Source organism: Pleurodeles waltl, chromosome 4_1 (assembly GCF_031143425.1).
Source record: "Pleurodeles waltl isolate 20211129_DDA chromosome 4_1, aPleWal1.hap1.20221129, whole genome shotgun sequence".
Taxonomy (NCBI): Eukaryota; Metazoa; Chordata; class Amphibia; order Caudata; family Salamandridae; genus Pleurodeles; species Pleurodeles waltl.
Genome location: NC_090442.1, coordinates 398648837 through 398669129, shown reverse-complemented (window position 1 = coordinate 398669129; position 20293 = coordinate 398648837). Strand labels below are relative to the sequence as shown.

General features: G+C 41.7%; 1 protein-coding gene across 2 annotated transcripts in view; it reads left to right on the top strand.

Annotated features, from left to right (window-relative positions):
• Positions 1-20293, top strand: part of PKP2 (plakophilin 2) — a 468963-nt gene that overhangs the window by 434131 nt on the left and 14539 nt on the right. Inside the window, exons 11-12 of one of the 2 annotated variants that reach the window (XM_069228624.1) lie at positions 8986-9175; positions 14304-14391. In XM_069228624.1, the coding sequence (XP_069084725.1) occupies positions 8986-9175; positions 14304-14391 (278 nt within the window). Of the gene's footprint in view, positions 1-8985; positions 9176-14300; positions 14392-20293 lie in introns of both variants that reach the window. The other variant, XM_069228623.1, reaches the window with a different exon arrangement.

Sequence of the window (20293 nt, the reverse complement as noted above, 5' to 3'; positions counted from 1 at the left end):
TCGATTGGATTTCTCCGTTAGTGATTGCCAGTTGCAAAATAAGGTTATTTGTGGAGTTACACCATTTGAACAATAATATTGTTATAGACATATTTCCTTCACCAAAAAATGTATGAAATTATCACGTTTAAAAGATGCTAAGTAGTTCTCTCCCATAGACTTATCCTCTGCTTACCAACAGGTTTCCTTATCACCAGAATCCATACAATTAACATCATTCATTACCCCTTTTGGTTGCTTTCGACTCGAACAGGGAGTCACCTTTTTTCAGTGTGATATTTTGGTGTTCGGTTCAAATAAGGAAGAACATGAAACTAGATTATTGAAAGTTTTAAGGATTCTTGAACAAAAGGGTCTTACTGTAGAACACTCTAAATGTAAGTTTGCAAGTGAAAGTGTTATTTATTTGGGACATGTCATTAATTAATTCAGAGTCAAACCTAAACCCACATTGGTTTCTGTAATAAAGAATGCATCTATTCCCATGAGTGAGGAAGATGGAAGATAATATTTGGGTATGGCAGAATTTTGTGCGCCGTATGTTCCCACTTTCGCAGACAAAACGTATAATGTTAATCGATTGCTTAAAAAGGAACGGACGTTCCTTTGGACTCCTGATTTTGATAATCATTTCAGGATCATTAAAACAGCAATTGCCATTGCTATAGCCTTAAAGTGTTTGACCCTTCAGCTGACAGCATCATTACTACTGATACTAGTAATAAAGGTTTAGGGGCAGTTTGTCTCAGAAGAATAGTAAAGACAAAGAACACCTTATTGCATATGCATATAGGTCCTTGTCACCTTGTGAGGAGAAATACCCTATAATTGAAAAGGAGGCATTATCTTGTGCATGGGCCTTGGAACATTTTAAATCCTTTATTTGGGGAAAAGCTTGCACGATTCGCTCTGATCATTGGCTAAAATTCTAACAACAGAGGGGTCAACTAATGCTTCATCAAGACTGGCCAGAATTTCCATGCGCATGTGGAATTTTATTTACAATTTAGTGTATACACCAGGTAAAGATAATGTGGTGGCAGATTTCTTTCAAGAACGCCAGTTATGTTGGAACATTGTGAAGATGAAACAGAATGGATTTCAAGTGGCTTTGATACACAACCAGGGTTATCCTGCTATTAATGAGTGTGAATGGCAGACTGTATATCTGAAGGACCACATTCTACAGGAAGTGTTATTGAATGCAAAGAATGGGTGGCCTAGGTAGGAATCGATTAATACAATCATCAAACCCTTTTGGGAAGTAAGAGCAGAATTGTCAATTAATGACGAGAGCATTTTATCTAGAGGAGACAGAAGCACTCCCCTCCCGAAGCTTTACGCAATATAATTGTGAATGTATGCCATGAAGGACATACAGGCATTATCAGAACCAAATCTGTGCTTAAGAAATTATTTTGGTTACCTAGGATGGATATAGCTGCTGAACGAGTAGTGAGAGAATGTGTTGCATGTTCTATGTCAGATAAGTCATTACAGACTTTGCAACCTCCCATAAGTGATGGTTTACTTCCTAAGGAACCATGGGAGACTGTGTCTGTTGATATTATGGGTCCTGTGGATGATGCACATAGGTATCTGATTGAGGTAATTGATTTATTTTCACATTGGCCAGTTGTTAAAATTGTGCTTAAGGCTGATATGGATGCTGTACTAGACTTTTTGAGTGACATTTTTACATATGAGGGCATTCCTTCATCTATTTTGAGTGACAATGGCTTACAGTTTCTTTCAAATAAAGCAAAGACATATTTTGAAAGAGGTGGTATAAAACATAGAACTACATCCTTTATAATCACAGCGGAAACAGAATGGGAGAAAGATTTAACCGTGTTTTAAAAGGTATTATTCAGTAAGCATTAAAAATAAAGATGATTGGATTACACAAGTAGGGCAGATGGTTTGGGCTAATCATGTCACATACAATTACTATACTGGTCTATCACCATTTGTGAGCATGGCAGGCCGAGATCCAAATATAATCCTGGATAGTTATTTGGGGCTGGTGTAGATTTGTGGTCAATGGATGAAGTAAGGAACAGGATGGAAATAACACATAACAAAAGTAAAAAGTATTATGATGATAAACATGGTGTGAAATCTGTTAAAAATTAAATGGGTGACTGTTTAAATGTCAAGAAACTTGGTTTGGTGTGTAAGGGAGAAAGTTGATTCTATGATCCTGAAGAGGTAGTTGAAGTGTTAAAGAATGCAGTCAGATCAAGAAATGGGAAAGTGGAATTTGAATAGGATTGCTTTTGGCAGGAAATATGACAACGCTACAGGAAATAAATTTGAATGGCTTCAGGAGGAAATCATGGAGTCTGAGAATGAGACAGGAACAAGTGATTTAGCTAGGCAAGCAAACAAAGTAGACTGTTGTGAATGAACTTAAAGGGTCATTATGACCCCGGCGGTCGGTGTAAATTTGGCGGTAGTACCGCCAACAGGCTGGCGGTACATACCGCCACATTATGACGTTGGCGGGTAGGCCCTATCAGTGACAGGGAATTTCTTCCCTGTCACTGGTAGGAGGCCCACCCCCTCCCCAGACGCCTGCCACTCCCCCTCCATCCACGCTCCCACCCTTCCAATTCCCCCATACATGCACACTCGCACACACACCACGCATTCACACACTCCCTCACACAGGCATACACGCGTGCATCCATTCACTCACGCACACATCTGTACACACATTCACACTGACATGCAGACAAGCATTCACATTTCCATTCATATACACATTCTCACACATGCACACACACACACACGCAGACAACACTACACACACACTCGTGCACACACTCACACATTCATGCACACAAACACCCCCGACACACACACACACACACAACACCCCCACCCACCTCCCCTGTCGGAAACCCGACTTACCTGCATCCAGGGGGTCTTCCGGCAGGGGCCAGGACGGGGCGCTGTTACCGCCAGCAGTGCCTGCCAGCAGAACACCGCAAGGCCGTATTATTTGACATACTACGGCTGGCAGCGGTCTACTGGTGTGGCGCTGGTAGCAGTGCCACCTTAACAACATCCGCCAGCGTGGCCACATCTGGATTTCCACCCTTCTTGTGGCAGAAATCCGGCTGTGGTCATAATTTGGCAGATAGATGTTAGCCGTGGCGACGGTCTTTTGGCGGCTGTAGCCGCGGCGGTAGGCGGAACTTACCGCCAATGTTGTAATGTGCCCCTTAGTGTTGATCAAACAGGAGAAGAGACTACGAGGCAGGATAAGTCAGTCAGCAAAGTAGTAAGTCAGTACTTCAAGTGTTTTAAAAGAGGCAAATTATACCATAAGAGAATCAGGAAAATGAGAGCACACAAGATACTTTAGATGCGGACAGTGTCAATGTAGGACAAAAGGTGGATTTCAATCCAGAAAAAAACATTGTTAGGAAAAGGAGGGCACTGGTTTGGTTAAGAGATTATATTGTTAACAATAAATAACAGATTGATTAGGTGTCAATTATAAATAACAGATTTTATGTCAAGTGTAAATTATTGCTATATATATATATCTCTTCACATGTAATTTTTTTTGTTATACTAGCCATTTTTTGTCAGTTTATTTATTATGATATTTGTTGTTTTCTTCTGTAACATCTTTTTAAATATTGTCTTGTTATTCATCTTTTTATGGTGGATTGAGGGGGGAGTGATATGTGGCAGAGTGTTAAAAAGCTGTTACAAAGAATGCTGGACTAGCTGCCATTCTTGGAATAGATACGTTTAGGTAGGAAGGAGAGTTTCGGGGGACTGTAGGAGATAGGACAACTAGATGTAAGCTTTGTCCTTTCGTGCTCCTCAGCTGGATAAAGGTTTTACTTGAATTACGAATACCGGAGTGTTACTTCCCAACACTGCTGTTTGTGTTTTAACATTTTAAACATATTTTTATTTGAAGAATGAGCGTTCGTAGGGAAGTACTCCATTGCCTGAGTCCATCGTCTGTAACAGAATGTTAAAGTATATCAGTATGTTTTTTTTATGGGCATTGTAGGTTTTAGACCCTGGCATTAACTTGCAAGCTTGATAAAATGGTTGATGTTACAGCACTCATCCCAGTGCATACATTCTAAGTCACGAATGACATCTGCAGCTCGTCCGTAGCTGTTCCACTTTTTGTTGTGTGTGTTGTAAAATTCTCACTGTAAGTATGGTTGACTATGAAGCCAGCAATGACTGAGGGTGTCACACATAAGTAGCTTGGCAGCTATTACTGTGTCAGTTTGGATAGAAATGGTCTAGTTCAGCTTCAGATGCACATACCATGCAAAATTGTATTGGTGTAGAGGGGCCTGCCCTCCATCATAAGTTACTTTGAATCGCCTAAGGGTGACAATAACACGAGTTAGTGACCTGATTCATGTTCAGAGATTTGTGGTTGCACAGAGGATCTGCAAATGTTTCTCTGGAGACAGCCTAAGTCTCTTAGGCAGAATGCAATCAAGTCTGGGAAATAACCAGGGAACAGTAATTCCCCCAATATTTTCTCAGTTCTCACGGACCTTTTAAGGATTCAGCTAATAGTAGACAGTGAGGTGGTACTGGTTACCCCTCTGACAAATCCTAGGAGTTAAAGAAGTGGGAGTTGTATATTTTATTTTGTCAACAATAATTTTGTTCATAAATGCAATTTATTGTGAAGTATTTAGCTATGTATTTACTAAATTATCTTTTAAACCTGACAGTTTTAGAAGTCTGCAAGGCACTTGATATTTTTTTTAAATGCATAAAAAGTACATACGTATACATGCATTGGGGGTCTTTGGTTTGGGACTGCCCTCTTCAACTATTGGTCTGTTTGAGTTTCATTGACATGCTACTTCCACCCATGGCAGCCTAAAGCATGGGGCATCAGGTCATCCCACTCATCTATTGTGAGAGACGCCATTTTATATGATCACATGCAGATCTGTCTGAAAATTAGTATGCTTCAGTGCCACGGCTGGTTGGCCATTCCTGTTCCATTTTCTCCATTTTAGGTCCCTTTCCATCTCTTTCTTTCTTTCTTTCTTTCTTTCTTAGGTCTGGCCTAGAGACTGCTTTAATTGTCTCTGTGGCCTCTTGTTTTGCAAAATAACTTGAATAAAAATACCTGCATATATATGACAGGGATTTTCAGTTATCTGCCACAGGTCTAAGGGGGGCAAATCCGAGTCTGGCGATCTTGAGACTGAAAGACTCAGGGTGGCTATCGGACCCCCACAGTAGTGGCTGTCCGATCCACCACATTCTGACTGTGGTCAAACCGCTGACACTGCCAGGCTGCAGTCAGCCTCCAGCCTGGCGGTCCCAGCGGTTGTAATCCCCCAGGGCAGCGCTGCAAGCACATCGGATTACGAGTCCAATTCCGCCAGCCTTTCCATGGCAGTTTACACCGCCGTAAAAAAGCTGGCAAAATGGGGGTACCTGGGGCCCTGCACTGCCCATGCACTTGGCATGGGCCCCCATGCACAGCCCCGTTGCTCATTTCACTGCCTGAATTACGGGCAGTGAAATGGGCAACGGGTACTGCTGCACCGCCACATTGGCGCTGGCTCAATGGCGAGCCAGCGTTAATGATAAGGCCCTCTTCACGGCAGGGCCGGCAAGCAGAAACAATGTTTCCGCCCGCCGGCCCTGCAGTGAACTTAGAATAAGGCTGGCGGTGTCCTGGCAGCACCAGCTGTCAGGTGGCGGGCTGAGTGTTGCGGGCGGCCTGCACCGCCCACCAAACTCTGAATGAACCCCTGAGTATCATTTACAATTGCTGTTAGAAACTAGGTTCCTGGGTCGCAGGGGTATACACCCTACCCAAGCAGGAGCCACAATCCACAAGGGTAGTCAGGGTATGTCAAAAACACACTGTAAATTAACCTGTGCTCACCCCCTCATAGCTTGGCACAGAGCAGTCAGGCTCACCTTAAGAGTCAACGTGTAAACTATTTGTGCAATATTTCAAACAGTAAAACAGTAAAAACGCCACACAAAAGGACACCAAACCTTATTAGAAAAATAGAACCTAATTTAATAAAAAAAACAGACCAAAATGACAAACATCTAAAAATTAGAATTTGAATTATAAATGTTTAAAGAATAAACTGTAGAAAAGCACTTTGAAGAAAAACGCACTAACCGGGGCTTCCTGGTTGCACCAGACTGGGAAAAAGTCAAAAGTTCAGGCTAACCGCCATGGAGTGTGAGCCAGCTACAGGGACCCAGTGAGGCCCGCTGCCTTAATCCTGGTTGTGTTGATGTCAAACATGCAGGGAGCAGGCTGAAGCGCTGTGTTGGTGTTGTACCTGCAGTGGCTGCGATATGTCAATTCTTCCCATGTAGTCACGAAGATACGTTGAGATTCCTCGGGTCCGAGATGCTGTAGTTCCGAGGCAATGTGCCAAGGTCATCCTCGCTGGAGAAGCTATGCGTCGACTCCAATGCATGCAAGAGGGCCGATGCATAGGTTCTGTTCTACAGGGACGATGTGCTGGTTCTGATCGATTCAGCAACAGCGATGTGTCATTTCAGCTGCAGTAAACACATTAGGCAACTTCCAAGGGGGCCAGGACTGGGGTGGCACCACTTGGCAAGACAGACTCACAGATGGTCCGAGTCCAGCTAAAGATGTAGGTGGGTTGAAAGTCTTTGATGCTCCTGAGAGTTCAGAAAACAGGAATCCAGTCAGCTGGCACTTGGAGTAACTCTGGGTTCTGGGGTTAAGTGATGTGGGGCCAGTCCTTCTCACCCAGGTAAGGTATTCAGGTGATAGGCTGTGTCCAGCTCCTCCCTCCCATCCTTCCAAGGATGGCCCATCAAGTCACACCTAAGTTCCCTTTGTGTGACTGTATAGCAGGAATAAACAAATCCCAGCTGTCACCCACCTAGACATGGTTTGGAGACAGGCTGCAGGTACACAGGGCCAAGAGTATTTTCAAAATTGTAATGATAAATTCGACTTTGCTATTTGTAATAAGGAATCCCCATTGTTATCCTATGAGTGGGGCAGGCCTCACAGTATAACATTTGAGAAGTACACAATATGAGAGTTTTTCACTACCAGGACATGTAAAACTTAAAAGTGTATGTCCTGCCTTTTATTTACACAGCATCCTGCCCTATGGCCTGCCTTGGGGCCTAACTGAGGAGCAAACTACGTGTAATAAAAGGAGTGGTTAAGGTTTGGCAAGGGGTTGCAAATTCCAAGTCAACATGGCACTGCAAAACTGCATTCAGGCTGCAATGGCAGGCCTGGGACATGTTTTGAAATGCTGTTTGAGTGGGTGGCACAAAAGGTGCTGCAGGCCCCCTAGTAACAGTTCATTTACAGTCCCTGGGTTTATGGCATTCCACTCTACTCGGGACATAAAAGTAAATTAAATATGCCAATTAGGTCTATGGCAATCAAAACGTGTTTGGGCGAGAGCACAAGCACCTAAGCACTGGTTAGCAGTGGTAAAGTGCACAGAGTCCTAAGGCAAACAAAAGTGAATTCAGCAAAATTAGAGGCAAGCAGGCACAATGTTTAGGAAAACACCACCATAAGACTAACAGGTCTAACAATTGCTTATGCCTACTAGAGTATACAGCATGGGGGAATGGTTCAGCTTTCTTCAGCCATTGGCTGTCGTCCCTGTTAGCATTTTGCACTTTGCCCATTTACCTAATAAGTAGTTCATGTTGATGCCATAGTTGATAGGCCAATCTCTGACATCATTTACATATTTACATTTGTTTATTTTGTGATGGTTCATTTTTTACCCTTAAAAAAAAAAAAAACATCTGCATCACCTTAAGATGGCGTTTATTGCATATGTTTGCAAAAAAGGAATTTCTAAATAAATATTGCAGGCTTGCCAAGACCAGACCCTTTAGCTTCTCCAATGCTTTGTTTATTATTTTTATGTCCAGCAGCTCTGCAAACATTGCTACAGGAACGCTTGCTTGGTGCTTTTTTTTATCTGCAGTGCACTGCATCCTGTGCAGCTCTACATCCCATGGAAACCAGGCATGCTATTTTGGAATGGTACAGCCATGATAAACTATGTACAGTACAATTCCAAGATGGCTGCATACTGCGATGTTTCCAGGCAGGCAACTTGGAATGCTACTGTACATTAGGTATCATCATTGTACCAATCCAAGATGGGCCACATGTTGCTGCTAAATGTTGCAGCGGTGTCACAACTTTAAAACAGTCATACAGTATGCAAAATACCATTCCAAGATAGCCACTCACTGCTATGTTTAATCCTTCACTTATTTTGGCTGCTAGCATATGTCCACTACATGTAGGCTGTGACATGTTTTCTTTTTCATTCTTTTAATTGTTCTTTCATATGGTTGTTGAGTTTGTGTGATTATTTTATTGTGGGATGGTGGGTGCATGAATGCAAGAATGAGTCAATAGATAGAGGAATGGATTCTTGACTAAAAGAATAGTTGAAAGTCATATATAATGAGTTATTAAATGATTAAACTCACCAGTGACTGCAGAGGCGCTCTGTTATAAGCCAACCTGCTGGAAATGCCACTGCTTGTTCTTAAAATAATGTACATTTCTAAAGTGCTTGTTCACACATAGGGGTATTTGGTGTTGAATAGCAGATGTTTATTTTTACCCAACTGAATGGTACAAGTTAGTATAAATGGTATCGACCATGGAAGGATGAGAGACTGGGGTGGAGGCTGCTGTGGTTTGAACTGTGCTAGAATCCAATGCTGCAAGTTTTTAAGCAATTTGTCTATCAGATTGTGCTTTGATTGGGGCACAACACTTCTAACACTTCACAACACTTCTATAAAACATTTCTAAATGTCACTTCATGTATTTATCTCATATTGGGCTCATACTAGGAAAATAGCAACGTCTGACCCGTTGATTAAATCAGGGACTAGGTATTCTGAAAGCTGTACACGTGAACAAAAAAACCTCAATATAAAACGATTTTTAAATTTTTTTTTCAGCCAAAAACATACTACCTGATTTGGTCACTTTACTACCCGAATCATCTCCAGAAGCCAACATTGCCAATGACACAACAGCTTCAGTCTGTTACACAATTAACAGCTTGATCCAAAACAGCTCACAGAATGCTCGAACTCTTCTCGACAGCGGAGGCCTAAGGAAGATCTTCAACATAAGCATCAGCGATAGGTAGGTAAAGTGATGTCATTAGGGGGGAGTAGACTAATGGAAATGATACGGACAGTAATTCATTTTTAGTAATGTTCTTCTTACTACCTAATATATAATTTAATCTACACTTGTTCAAAAAACTGGTATTTGAATTCTTAGGCTAAAATATTTTTTCTTTAGTTTTTAACATTTTGAATTAACAAAGCAATAAAAACAATGACAATTAACAGACACCTTAAGTCCGTGACACACGTTTCAAGTGCTGATGCTTGTTTCTGGTCCAGGGAGGACCTGGCCTTGCATTTCAGGCTGAACTGTTCCTATGGGGAGCAGGATCAAGACTGATTTTCATATGGCTGTGTCCAAACTGGAATGGCATGGCGAGCAAAAAGCCTGATGGACTAAACCCAGATCTGTGACTGAGGGTGAATGTTTGATTTGTTGCACATTCCGTCCACCATCTGTTCTTTTTGCATTTAAAAATGGTAACCAGCTATATGACCTGGAGGCTTGTGTGTGTGATAGAGATTGATAGCGCCAGAGATGGTGTGTGATGTGTACTCTTGGCATATGGCAATGTTTGAATATAACTTCATGAGGATTTTCTTTTGGGATGATAAAAACGTAATCAACTATGTACTAGACTATGGTAGATGCCAGCAGAAGAGCGATGTAATTACAGGTACATAACATTTTTCTCCAGCGTTGGATCTTTCATTGTTCAAACGCCTGAATTATTTTCCATCATCGGGCTGGGAACAATGACCAACAATACTTCCAGCATGCGATTTAGGAACATAAGTCGGTGAAGGATACCTAAGCTGGATAATTGTGGTTACAATTGACGTGGGTGCGACTGCAGAAACACCTTATGCAACAGAAAAAAATGTTTCACCAAACCATCCTTACTTTTGTGACAAATACAGCAATATGATTTGTGGCCCTGTTTGATAATTGTTATACATCGGGTCTCTAGTTGGAAGAGGTATAGACCCTTGTCCAAATAGGGACCACAATCCTAGTCAGGGTAAGTCACACACAATCCAAATTGACCTGTGCCCACCTTGTGGTAGCTTGACACTGAGCAGTCAGGCTTAACTTAAAAGGCAATGTGTAAAGTATTTGTGCAATAAATCATACAGTAACACAGTGAAAACTCCACAAAAACACACCACACAGGTTTAGAAAAATAGATAATATTTATCTGAATAAAACAAGTTCAGAACGACAAAGATCCAATAAGCATAAATTGAAAGATCACTTTTAATATGTTAAAAAGAGTCTTAATCCTTAAAAACAATCAGTTGTCTCTTTGTTACACACAGTATCTGGTATGCGTCAAAAATGTCATGCACGGAGACCTCAGAGGAGGAGATGTGTGGAAAAATAGGGTGTTGCGTCGGATTTTCTGACGCGGCACAGACGATGCTTCGTGTCTTTCCACACTGCAAGGGGTTTGCGTCGTTTTTCAGCACGCAGTCTTGGTTCCTCCCTGCGATGCAGTGATCTTTTGATGCCCATGAATGATGTAGTTAAAATCCTTGACGTGCTGGAAGTAGACTTGGGCGCTGCTTCGAACCAGTAGAAGATGCGTTGAATATTCCGTTGCAAGGCAGGTGCAGTGTAAAATTTCCAGTTGGGAAGTCGGGCTGCGTCGTTCCAGTCGGTTGTGTGGCTACTTCTGGGTCACATTGCAGACTTTGTGACGATTCTGGCAGGTGGTGTGTCGATTTTTGACGCACAAGGAGTTTCCTGAAGAGATTACCTTTTTTTGGCCATGAGACTTAAGAAAATAGAGGCAAGCTCAATATAAGACCTTGGAGAGCATTGTTGGGGGGGAAAGCAGAGTCCTTCCAGCTAAGACAGAGGCCAGCAGGGCAGCAGTCCTTCTCAGCAAAGCAGTCTAGATGTGCCCTTCTGGGTAGTCATGCAGTTCCTCTTGACATGATGCAGGTGTAGGTCCAGAAGTGTCTGAGTTGTTGGTAGGGTCAGAGCCCCAGTTTATATACCCCAAAATGCCTTTGAAGTGGGGGAGACTTCAAAGAGTGGTTTTGAAGTGCACAAGTTCCCCTTTCAGTGCAGTCCTGTCTGCCAGGGTCCCAGTAGGGGGTTTGGCAGTACATTGTGCGAGGGCAGGCCACTAGCCTTTGAAATGTAAGTATCAGGCCCTCCACCCTTCCAGACCAGGAAGACCCATTCAATATGCAGATGAGTGCAGGTGTGACTGAGTGTCCTATGTTTGTGGTTGTCTGGGTGAAATGCACAAGAGAGCTGTCGCCCAGCCCAGATGTTTATTGTAGATAGGTTGTAAGGCATAGATGTTTTTTAAGTGCAGAGAAATGCTCACTTTCTAAAAGTGGCATTTCTAATATAGTAATATAAAATTGAAATCCACCTCACCAATACGTAGGATTTTCTATTACCATTCTGGCTATACTAAATATGACCTGGTTACCACTTGCAGATCAGAATCTACCACTCAAAAAGTATATGAGGGCAGACCTAATGATAGTCTAAGAAAGAAGCAGGCCTTACAGTAGTGGGAAACCAATTTAGGAGTTTTTCACTACCAGGACAAGTGTACATGTCCTGCCTTTTACCTACATAGCACCCTGCCCTATGGATTACCAAGGGCCTACCTCAGTGGTGACTCATATGTAGAAAAGGGGGAGTTTAAGGCTTGGCAAGTACTTTTAAATGCCAAGTCGAAGTGGCAGTTAAACTGCACACACAGGCCTTGCAATGGCAGGCCTGAGACATGGTTAAGGGGCAACTTATGTGGGTGGCACAGTCAGTGCTGCATGCCCACTAGCAGCATTTAATTTACAGGTCCTGGGCACAGGCAGTGCACTTTACTAGGGACTTACAAGTAAATTACCTATGAGCCAATGTTACCTTGTTTAAGGGAGAGAGCATATACACTTAAGCACTGGTCAGCAGTGGCAAAGTGTGCAGAGTCCTAAAACCAGCAAAAACTGTGTCAGAAAAGTGGAGGGAGGCAGGCATAAAGTTGGGGGATGACCATTCTAATGCTGTCAGGTCTAACAATAATTGTTGAGGAATGTATATTTTTGCACATGCTTTAACGCAATTGCTCCAGCTTGGATATCTTATGACAGATTCTATGTTAGCCAAGTCCCCTGATTTCCTACTGCCATGCTTGTGACCAAATGGAACTCTTGACAGGGAGACAGACCTATGGGTGTGACCAGTTATTGTTCCCTGAAATATTGTTTGTTCCATTTTCAACTGTTAACCTTATTGCCATGCTCAAAACAAATCAACCACACTTTTTAGCATTGCCAATTCTGCTGCCAACCATCACGTATTTTGGTTTAAGACTTCATGATTGTTTGAGACTGTTGATAAAGTAAAACACTTTCATGTAAGTTTAGGCATTATTGTACACCCAGATCACAATCTGCTGGGATGGGAGAATCTAAAAGTAACTGCTCCAAGCACACACTACTGTGTCTAAATAGACAACAGTTCTCTGCTCTTGCATTTTTATCATGTGGATACTAAATCACTTTGTATGATTGTCCCAAATTAGTAGAAACCACAACTGGTCCTCACATACAGCATTGACCAGTTTTGTATTACTTTCTTAAATTAAATATTAAAATATTAAATTAAATATTTACTTGAAATCATCTTTGTGGAAAAATGATCAGCTCTCTCTTTCCGTTATAGGCAAAGTTCACACAAATTTAGTCTGTAGAGAGTAACAGTCTATTTTCCAGTGAAATGTTGTGAATGGGCGAATGGTATGTGTTTGTTGTCTTGGAATATGTGTTTTTGTACTGCAATAAAATTACTGTTAACATCCAGCCAACTGACAGCAAGCAGGAGAACCTGTAGCAGAGCAGATACTGTCAAAATGTTTTCCTAGAGGAACCACTGCTTTAGCAGAGTAGATCAAAGTAACATAAAAGCGGCCCATTTCAATTAGGGGAAGCTGAGGAAAACCCAGGGCATACCGAACCTGGAGCAAAGCCTGCAGGTCGCTCTTGGGAAGTGAATGTTAACCTCAAAAATGACAAACTAAAAAAGGTTTGACTGTCAGTGTCAACCCCCACCCATCAGTAGATGACAGTGACCCGGAAGTAATCTACTCGATCATAGTATGCCAAGCACGGGATAGCTGTGGTGTGAAAATCAAAATTCCTCTTGCCGACTACACTGATCTGACCACAGCCAAATCTTTGGGATCCATGGACCCCACTGAAACATTTCAAGCTGTTCTGTTTACATTCTTCAGGGATCCCAATAGATAAGCAACAGCCTCTGATTCTTTGAGATGTTGATGGAATAGTTGTAGATGAGACCCAGGTGAATTGGTGCCCCACTGTCAACCACATACACGTTAACAAACGAGATTAAAAAACATATTCAGCTCAGTATGTTCCTTTACCCTGCTAACCTTGGTGGATTTTGAGTCTTGGTGGCTAAAACCTTTTCTCTGCATCTCTGCTACTTGGATTTAGCCTTTTAGTGCAATGTGTGTATTGGCTTTTGTCATCCCACATAGCCTGTATGTTTTTGTCTCTGGACATCCAGGCCACGAAACACCATTTGTCTTGTTCAGTCAGGAGTTGGCAGTATGACAGCCCAGGACTTTATCAGCACTGCTCGTAGGCAGATCTCATTCCTCCACTTGTCTCCCTGCTGCTCTCCTAGCTGTCTGTCCACAGAGCTTTTCCCTTGCTCTCAGATCAACAGTCCTGTCACAGACGAGGGCAAGCATGAAGCAGGCAGATCTTTTCACTGCAGAGGAGGGCCACCATGTACATACGGCCCCATTTAGCCTGTGACTGTAAAACAGCATTTTAAATGAACTTATGCCTAGTGCACTAATTGGCGAGAATGTGTCAGACGTTATTAAAAACGTCATGTGCGTATAGCACACAGATCTCCAGGCACCTAAACACCAGTAAATGCATGTTTTTTGGTTACACTCAAGTCTCAGGGCTACGTTTAGCTGTGCAACATTGTTCATGCATACTTGCATCCAAGAATTGATGCCTTAGCACAGAGGTAATTCGTAAGTCTGCTCTTTTTTACTTCAGTGGGAAAGTAATGTATTTACCCTATACAAAGTTAATGTCTTAATAGTTATTAAGAATGGTTATTTTTGTTATAGCAGAAATCCATCAACAAAAGCTGGAAAAGCAGCATCATGTGTCCTTTATTCTATGTGGCATCACAATGAACTTCACAGTGCCTATAAGAAGGTAAGAAGGTGTACACTTAAGTCATTGAAAATACCTTGTGATTGTTGTGAAATATACTGCTAACATGTTGGACGTTCATTACAGTTTCAGAATTTTCTGGTAATAGAACAAAAAAATCCAAGTTTAATTTCCCCTGAAAGCATGTGAAATGTTTCTTATTACAATTAATGAGATCTTGTCAGTACAGCTTGTAACAAGACAAAAGACAATTTGTCAACTATCATAATTTCTCAACAGATGACTAGTGATGCCAGACTTGTAGTGACGTCTATTACTGAAGCAGGTTGACAATAAGGGCACTGTGGTGAGCAGCCTCATGCTTTTGACAACATGTGCAGCCAAGACGCTCCAGCTTCCTCTCCATCTGGGGGATATGCCATTCACACTACAGTGAAGAGGTTTTGGTTATGAAAGCAGTAGTTTGAACATGGACCTAAAATGAAGTAACCCAAGAGTAGCATGAACTCATATGGAGCAGTGTATCGGCTATGCTGCAAAAGGCGCTATTTCCAGCTGCTGGAAGGGAAGTGATCAATAAGCCAATTCATGACTTTGTAGTTAAACTTCAACAGAGGTGGTGCTCTGTGAGTGAATGGAGGTAGAAGAGTACAAGTGGTTGCAGTCTGAGTGGAAAAGCTTATCAGTCCAGCAGAAAATCTTGGTTATCTGACAGATGTTGATTAACCGCTCTTACTTAGACAATGTCACATTAGGAAGCTGCTAATTTTGGCTTAGATGTTGTAATGTCTTGTGAGTGTATATGATGGAATCTTTTTGGATCCTGAAAGACTACGTAGGATGATGACATAAGCGTTGGAACGTGGTGAAGTGCATGCAGGTTTAAACTGTGGAGTTTATGTTACATGCTGAAGAATAAAGACATGTAATGAATAACTCAGTTTGCAGCGTATTCATTGTTGGGTACCCAAGCTGGGGAGGATGCTACAACTGGCGATGAGATGAGTTATAAATAAACCAAAGATCAACACTGCTCTCCCAGAGAGTTTGCCGTATTCCAAGCAATCTGCTTGTGTGTGCCACTGTACCTTCGTCGAAGTGCTGAATCGACAGTTGACGTCTGTGCAGTCAAATTGCAACCCAGCCACTGTGAAGCATTTGATGGTAAAGAAAGCTTAACTAAGAAGAACACGTATCATTGGTCAAGAAATTACAATCAACGCCATACAGAAAGGTACAGTGCTACTACGCAATATAAAGCTACACAGTGCATGGCGTGATAACGCAAAGTTGGGCACAAAAAATACAGAAGCAATGCTAGCTGACAGAACGGTTAAAAAGCATATTGTGGTAACACTTACCTGAGCCTCAAAAAGAAGAGTTTTACGACTTCAGTGGCGGGCGAGGAGACCCAAGAGGAAGCACTGGGGTTGTATTTACAGCGCTGTCTCATAATTGAAGCGGCACACCAGCAAAGCTGCTGGGAGGTGGCCCAACACAACTCCAGAAGTCTCCAGACAGTGAAGGGCTCCAATGGAGACCAAGAAAGAGGTCACAGTTCCAGACAATCCAGAGGCCAGCACATCGCAAAGCCTCAGAGATGCTGTGCATAAACCATCACCAAGTCCATAAGATGGAGTCCGAGAGCTCCAATCCCAGTGTCAGCCAATCCCATAAACAGTTAGTTACAAAACTGCAATTTTCCTGAAACCACTACCACCCTTCGATACTCCCAAAAAGCAAAATATTGGTGATAGATAGACTCTTTGGTTAGAGACATTTGATGATTGTATTGATTTGCTGGCAGAGACAGATAACAAAAATATTATCAAATACCTCATGAATCTTGCTGGTGATGGTGTAAAAGAAGTCCTAAATAAAAAAAACAATTGCAAGAGTACAACTACACAATTGTGCATCGTCCAGGGAAAGATCAAAACCCTGCCGACTACTTCTCAAGAGTCCCTATACAATATCAAGGTACCACATCTAAAACTGCTGAAGCCTACATAAACTTAATTGTGAAGTCAAACACGCCAGCTGTCCCCTCGATGGAACAAATTGTTACTGCATGAGTCAAGATAGTGACATGTTAAAATTAAAAGACAATATTACACATCAGTCATGGAATTGACATGCTCAAACTCTTACCAGTGATAGCGAGTATCAGAAATGCAAAAATGCTTAAGATGAACTGTCTGTGACACAAGAAGGAATTATCTTGAGTGGTTCAAGAATTATCATTCCGGATAGTCTGCGACAACAAATGATTGAAGTGGCCGGTGAAGGGCATTGTGGAATCGTTTCCACTAAACTAGCTCTTCGAGATAGTCTGCTTTTCTCATCTCGAAGTACAGGTTAAAAAAAGAATTGAAGACCTGTCATCTATGTAACTACCATTTGAATATGTCAGAGTTGCCAAAGCATTGTTGTTGACCTTTGAGGTCTCCTTGCCAATGGACATCACCTGATGGTGATTGTGGATGAATACACTTGCTTCCCATTAATGGAAGATCTCTCGTCTATCACTCAGCACAGAGTCACTGAGAGATTAGATGGCATCTTTGCAACATGAGGCATTGAAATGAAAAGTGAAATGAAATGTAGATTTATATAGCGCAGCCTATCACCCTTTAGGGTCTCAAGGCACCGTCAATGGGCAAGGGGAGATTAACTGATTTGCCCAGAATCACAGGAGTTTGGGCAGACACCAAGGCTCGAACCCGGATCTCCAGCTCCTGAGGCGGTAGCTCCGACCGCTGCACTACATCCTCTCCCATGCTACGATTCTGAAAAATGACATTGGCCTACCTTTTAACAGCAGAGTATTCAGAAAGTTCCTCAATCTGCTTAGTGTGAAGCTTCAGAAGAGCACACCGCTTTGGCCATAGACTAACAGCCTTGTTGGCGTGCTGCATTAGAGAAGCTCAACCTCAAGCCTGTCTTGAATTCTATTTTACCTGTAAAGCGTTCAACTTCTCACTTGACCACAGGTGAAATCCATGATGATGTTTGGTAGAGCAATGACGAACAAGTTACCTCAGTGGAGCAACACCAGATGCAGAACTGATACAAAGACACATACAACAGACTTGAGTTGTAAACAGAAAATGAAGGCATGTGCCAACAAAGGACGACATGCAAAGAACATTCACACAAGGAGATCGAGTGCTCATTCGTCAGCCACAAAGGCGTAAATCTGATGCTCCTTTTGATGTCAAGCCATTTCATGTTGTAACCAGAAAAGGGTATATGGTGACTGCCTAACATACAGGAAAATCCATCACACGAGATTCCTCACGCTTCAAACGTGTGGCTCAACACTCTTCGAACACTAATGTCAATGTAGATACTGACTTATAAAGAACAAATGGAGACTCCCAAACTGCCATTGCTCCTACATCACTGAAGCAGAACATGGACACTGATTATTGATTCCCAGTTTCCAACAACACAATACGGACGAGTCACCAAAGAGCCAAGAAGGGTCTTTGAAGATTTATAATGTGTAGATGTTGTAAAAGATTTAGGGAGAGCATATTGTGTCTTGTGAGTATGTATGATGGAACCTTTTTGGACACTGAAAGAGTCTGAAGGATGATATTAGAACGTGGTGAAATAAAAGCAGGTTTACAACATGAAGTTTGCAATTACAGACTGAAGATTAAGGACATGTAATACATTGCTCCATGTTTTGCATATTCATTGGTGGGTTCCCAGGCTGGGGAGGACGCTATAGATATATGGAAGCATTATTAAATTAAGTAGGTAAGTTAGAACCATGCGATTTTGGTGACAAGGCGCTACCTTAAAATGTATTTGCATATTAAACAGGTTTTTCAGACCACGTCGTGGATTGCTTGATTCTGTGATTCCAAATAATTAAGTCTTTCATGTGGTTTGAATGATATGGGTAAAAATAAATGTGTACAGATCCCAGTAGGAGTAAATGGCTGACCTCATTAGTGTTGCTTTGTTTGTGCTCTTATAAGAGGGTTTATCCAGGGGCAGGGCCAAGATGGAATGGGGGGCTAGTTTAAGAGTGGAGAATATTGCTTTTGTTGAGGTTCACAGAGAGTAACCTCCTTAGTTGGGGAGAAAGAAGGAGGTTATTGGTGAAGTGTTAGGAGCAAAGTGGAGGGCGTGCAGTGCCAACATGGAGGAGAACGGGTCCTAGGAGAATGAGAAACTAGTTGGTTGTGTTTGGTGACAAGGAGGACAAATATTTCTAGGGAAAAGCACATAGTATGCTCAGGCACTCAGCAGACATGAAGACAGCGCCCAATCAGCTGAAATGCGTTGCATTATTGGGAGCGCACTGACAATCTCTAGGTCATGAAGTGGGGAAGAGAGCTGAGGGATAGGTAGCCATAGTGTGTGCCTATCACTAGACAAAACTGAGTGAATTTGATTAATTTAGCAACCACAGTTGAAGGAAATGAGATACAGTATCCCCCTACCTTAGCTAGTGGATTCAATCCAACAAAATGTGCCACTCAAACTCCTCCCAGAAACACTAGTGACAGGGTGATCTTTAGCATACAGATGGATGGACTTGGTATAAAAACATACTAGATTTGAGACCCTTGAAGACTATTACCCATTTGAACAGTGGATCAACATAATTATGTAACTTCTTAGTACAGAATGTGATGCCCTACAGAGAACATTAATCACACTGGAGTAGCAGATCCAAGCCCTCCCTGAAAACAAAAAGTAGGTCCAGGGAGACATTAAAGGATTACATTTTAACATGAAGTTTTAAAAATATATTTTTTGTTCTTTAAATGTATACAGTTTATCTGTGTTAATCCTTTTTGATGTAATATATTCTCATTTAAGACGTGTCCTGGACATTGTAAATCAGTTTGTCAATTTTTCAAATCAAAAGCTTGTAACATAAATTATAGGTGATCGGTAAAATGTTATCTCCTCGTACTTTTTTAACCTGTTTTGCTCTGGCAGCATAAGCTCTCTTGTTCTTCCTGCAGTAGGGATCCAGATGTGTTTCCCATATAGCCACCTTTCTATTGTTTTTATAATTTTGTGATTAATGCAAGCACTGTTCCTTTGTGTAGATTACGTGGCCATTGATTAACTCAATTTTGTATTTTTGTTTGTGCTTTAAGTTCCCTTTGGTAGTTATTTGCGGGCAGACCTCCGAGTCTGATGGTTTATTGTCTGAGTGTTTTTCCACTAATTTCAGTATAAGCTCATCCCAGTTTATAGTTTTTCATACTGAATCACCTCCTCTATTTCTCATCTTGTCCAATACAGTATTTTCAGCCACCACCCATTTTAATACATCTGTTAGCCAGCATTGTATTGACATTAAGTGCTTTCCTGTTACCATGGCTACTATAAATTTACATTCCAATTTTAGTTGTTTTGGTTTGGTCGTGACACCTAGGAGGTAGGTTTCGGGCTTAAACAGCTACAGTTTATGGGGTAGCTCTGTCCTCTGGTAATCTAGCTCCAACTGTTATTAATAATTTGGTATCCCTAAACCCAGTGCACAAAATCTGCATTGTCGCCTGAGCACATAGTGCATGTATTAGAAGCATATTGATTGATTTATGTTCCCTAGTTGAGATGGAGGTAAACCCATCCATTGTATATAATTATATTGTAGTAATTTGAATCTTGGATTTCTGGAGATTTCAGAGAGTAATCAGATTCCTGGCCAACGTCCACCATTAACTATATGCCATTGACATTTTGGATTGTATTTGGTTCTCTCTATCTAGTTTTGATTTAATAGAATGACTAGTTTTGATTTAATAGAATGATTAGTTTCTTCCCTTTGCCCAGTGGTAGCATCCTTTGCAACACCCCATGCATTGGAGGGTCCTCTCATTCACTATTACATTAAAGTCGGCTGTCCTTCGGATGGACGCATAAGTCAAAAAATTGGTGCACCTTCATATTGTTTTCTGTTCATTGT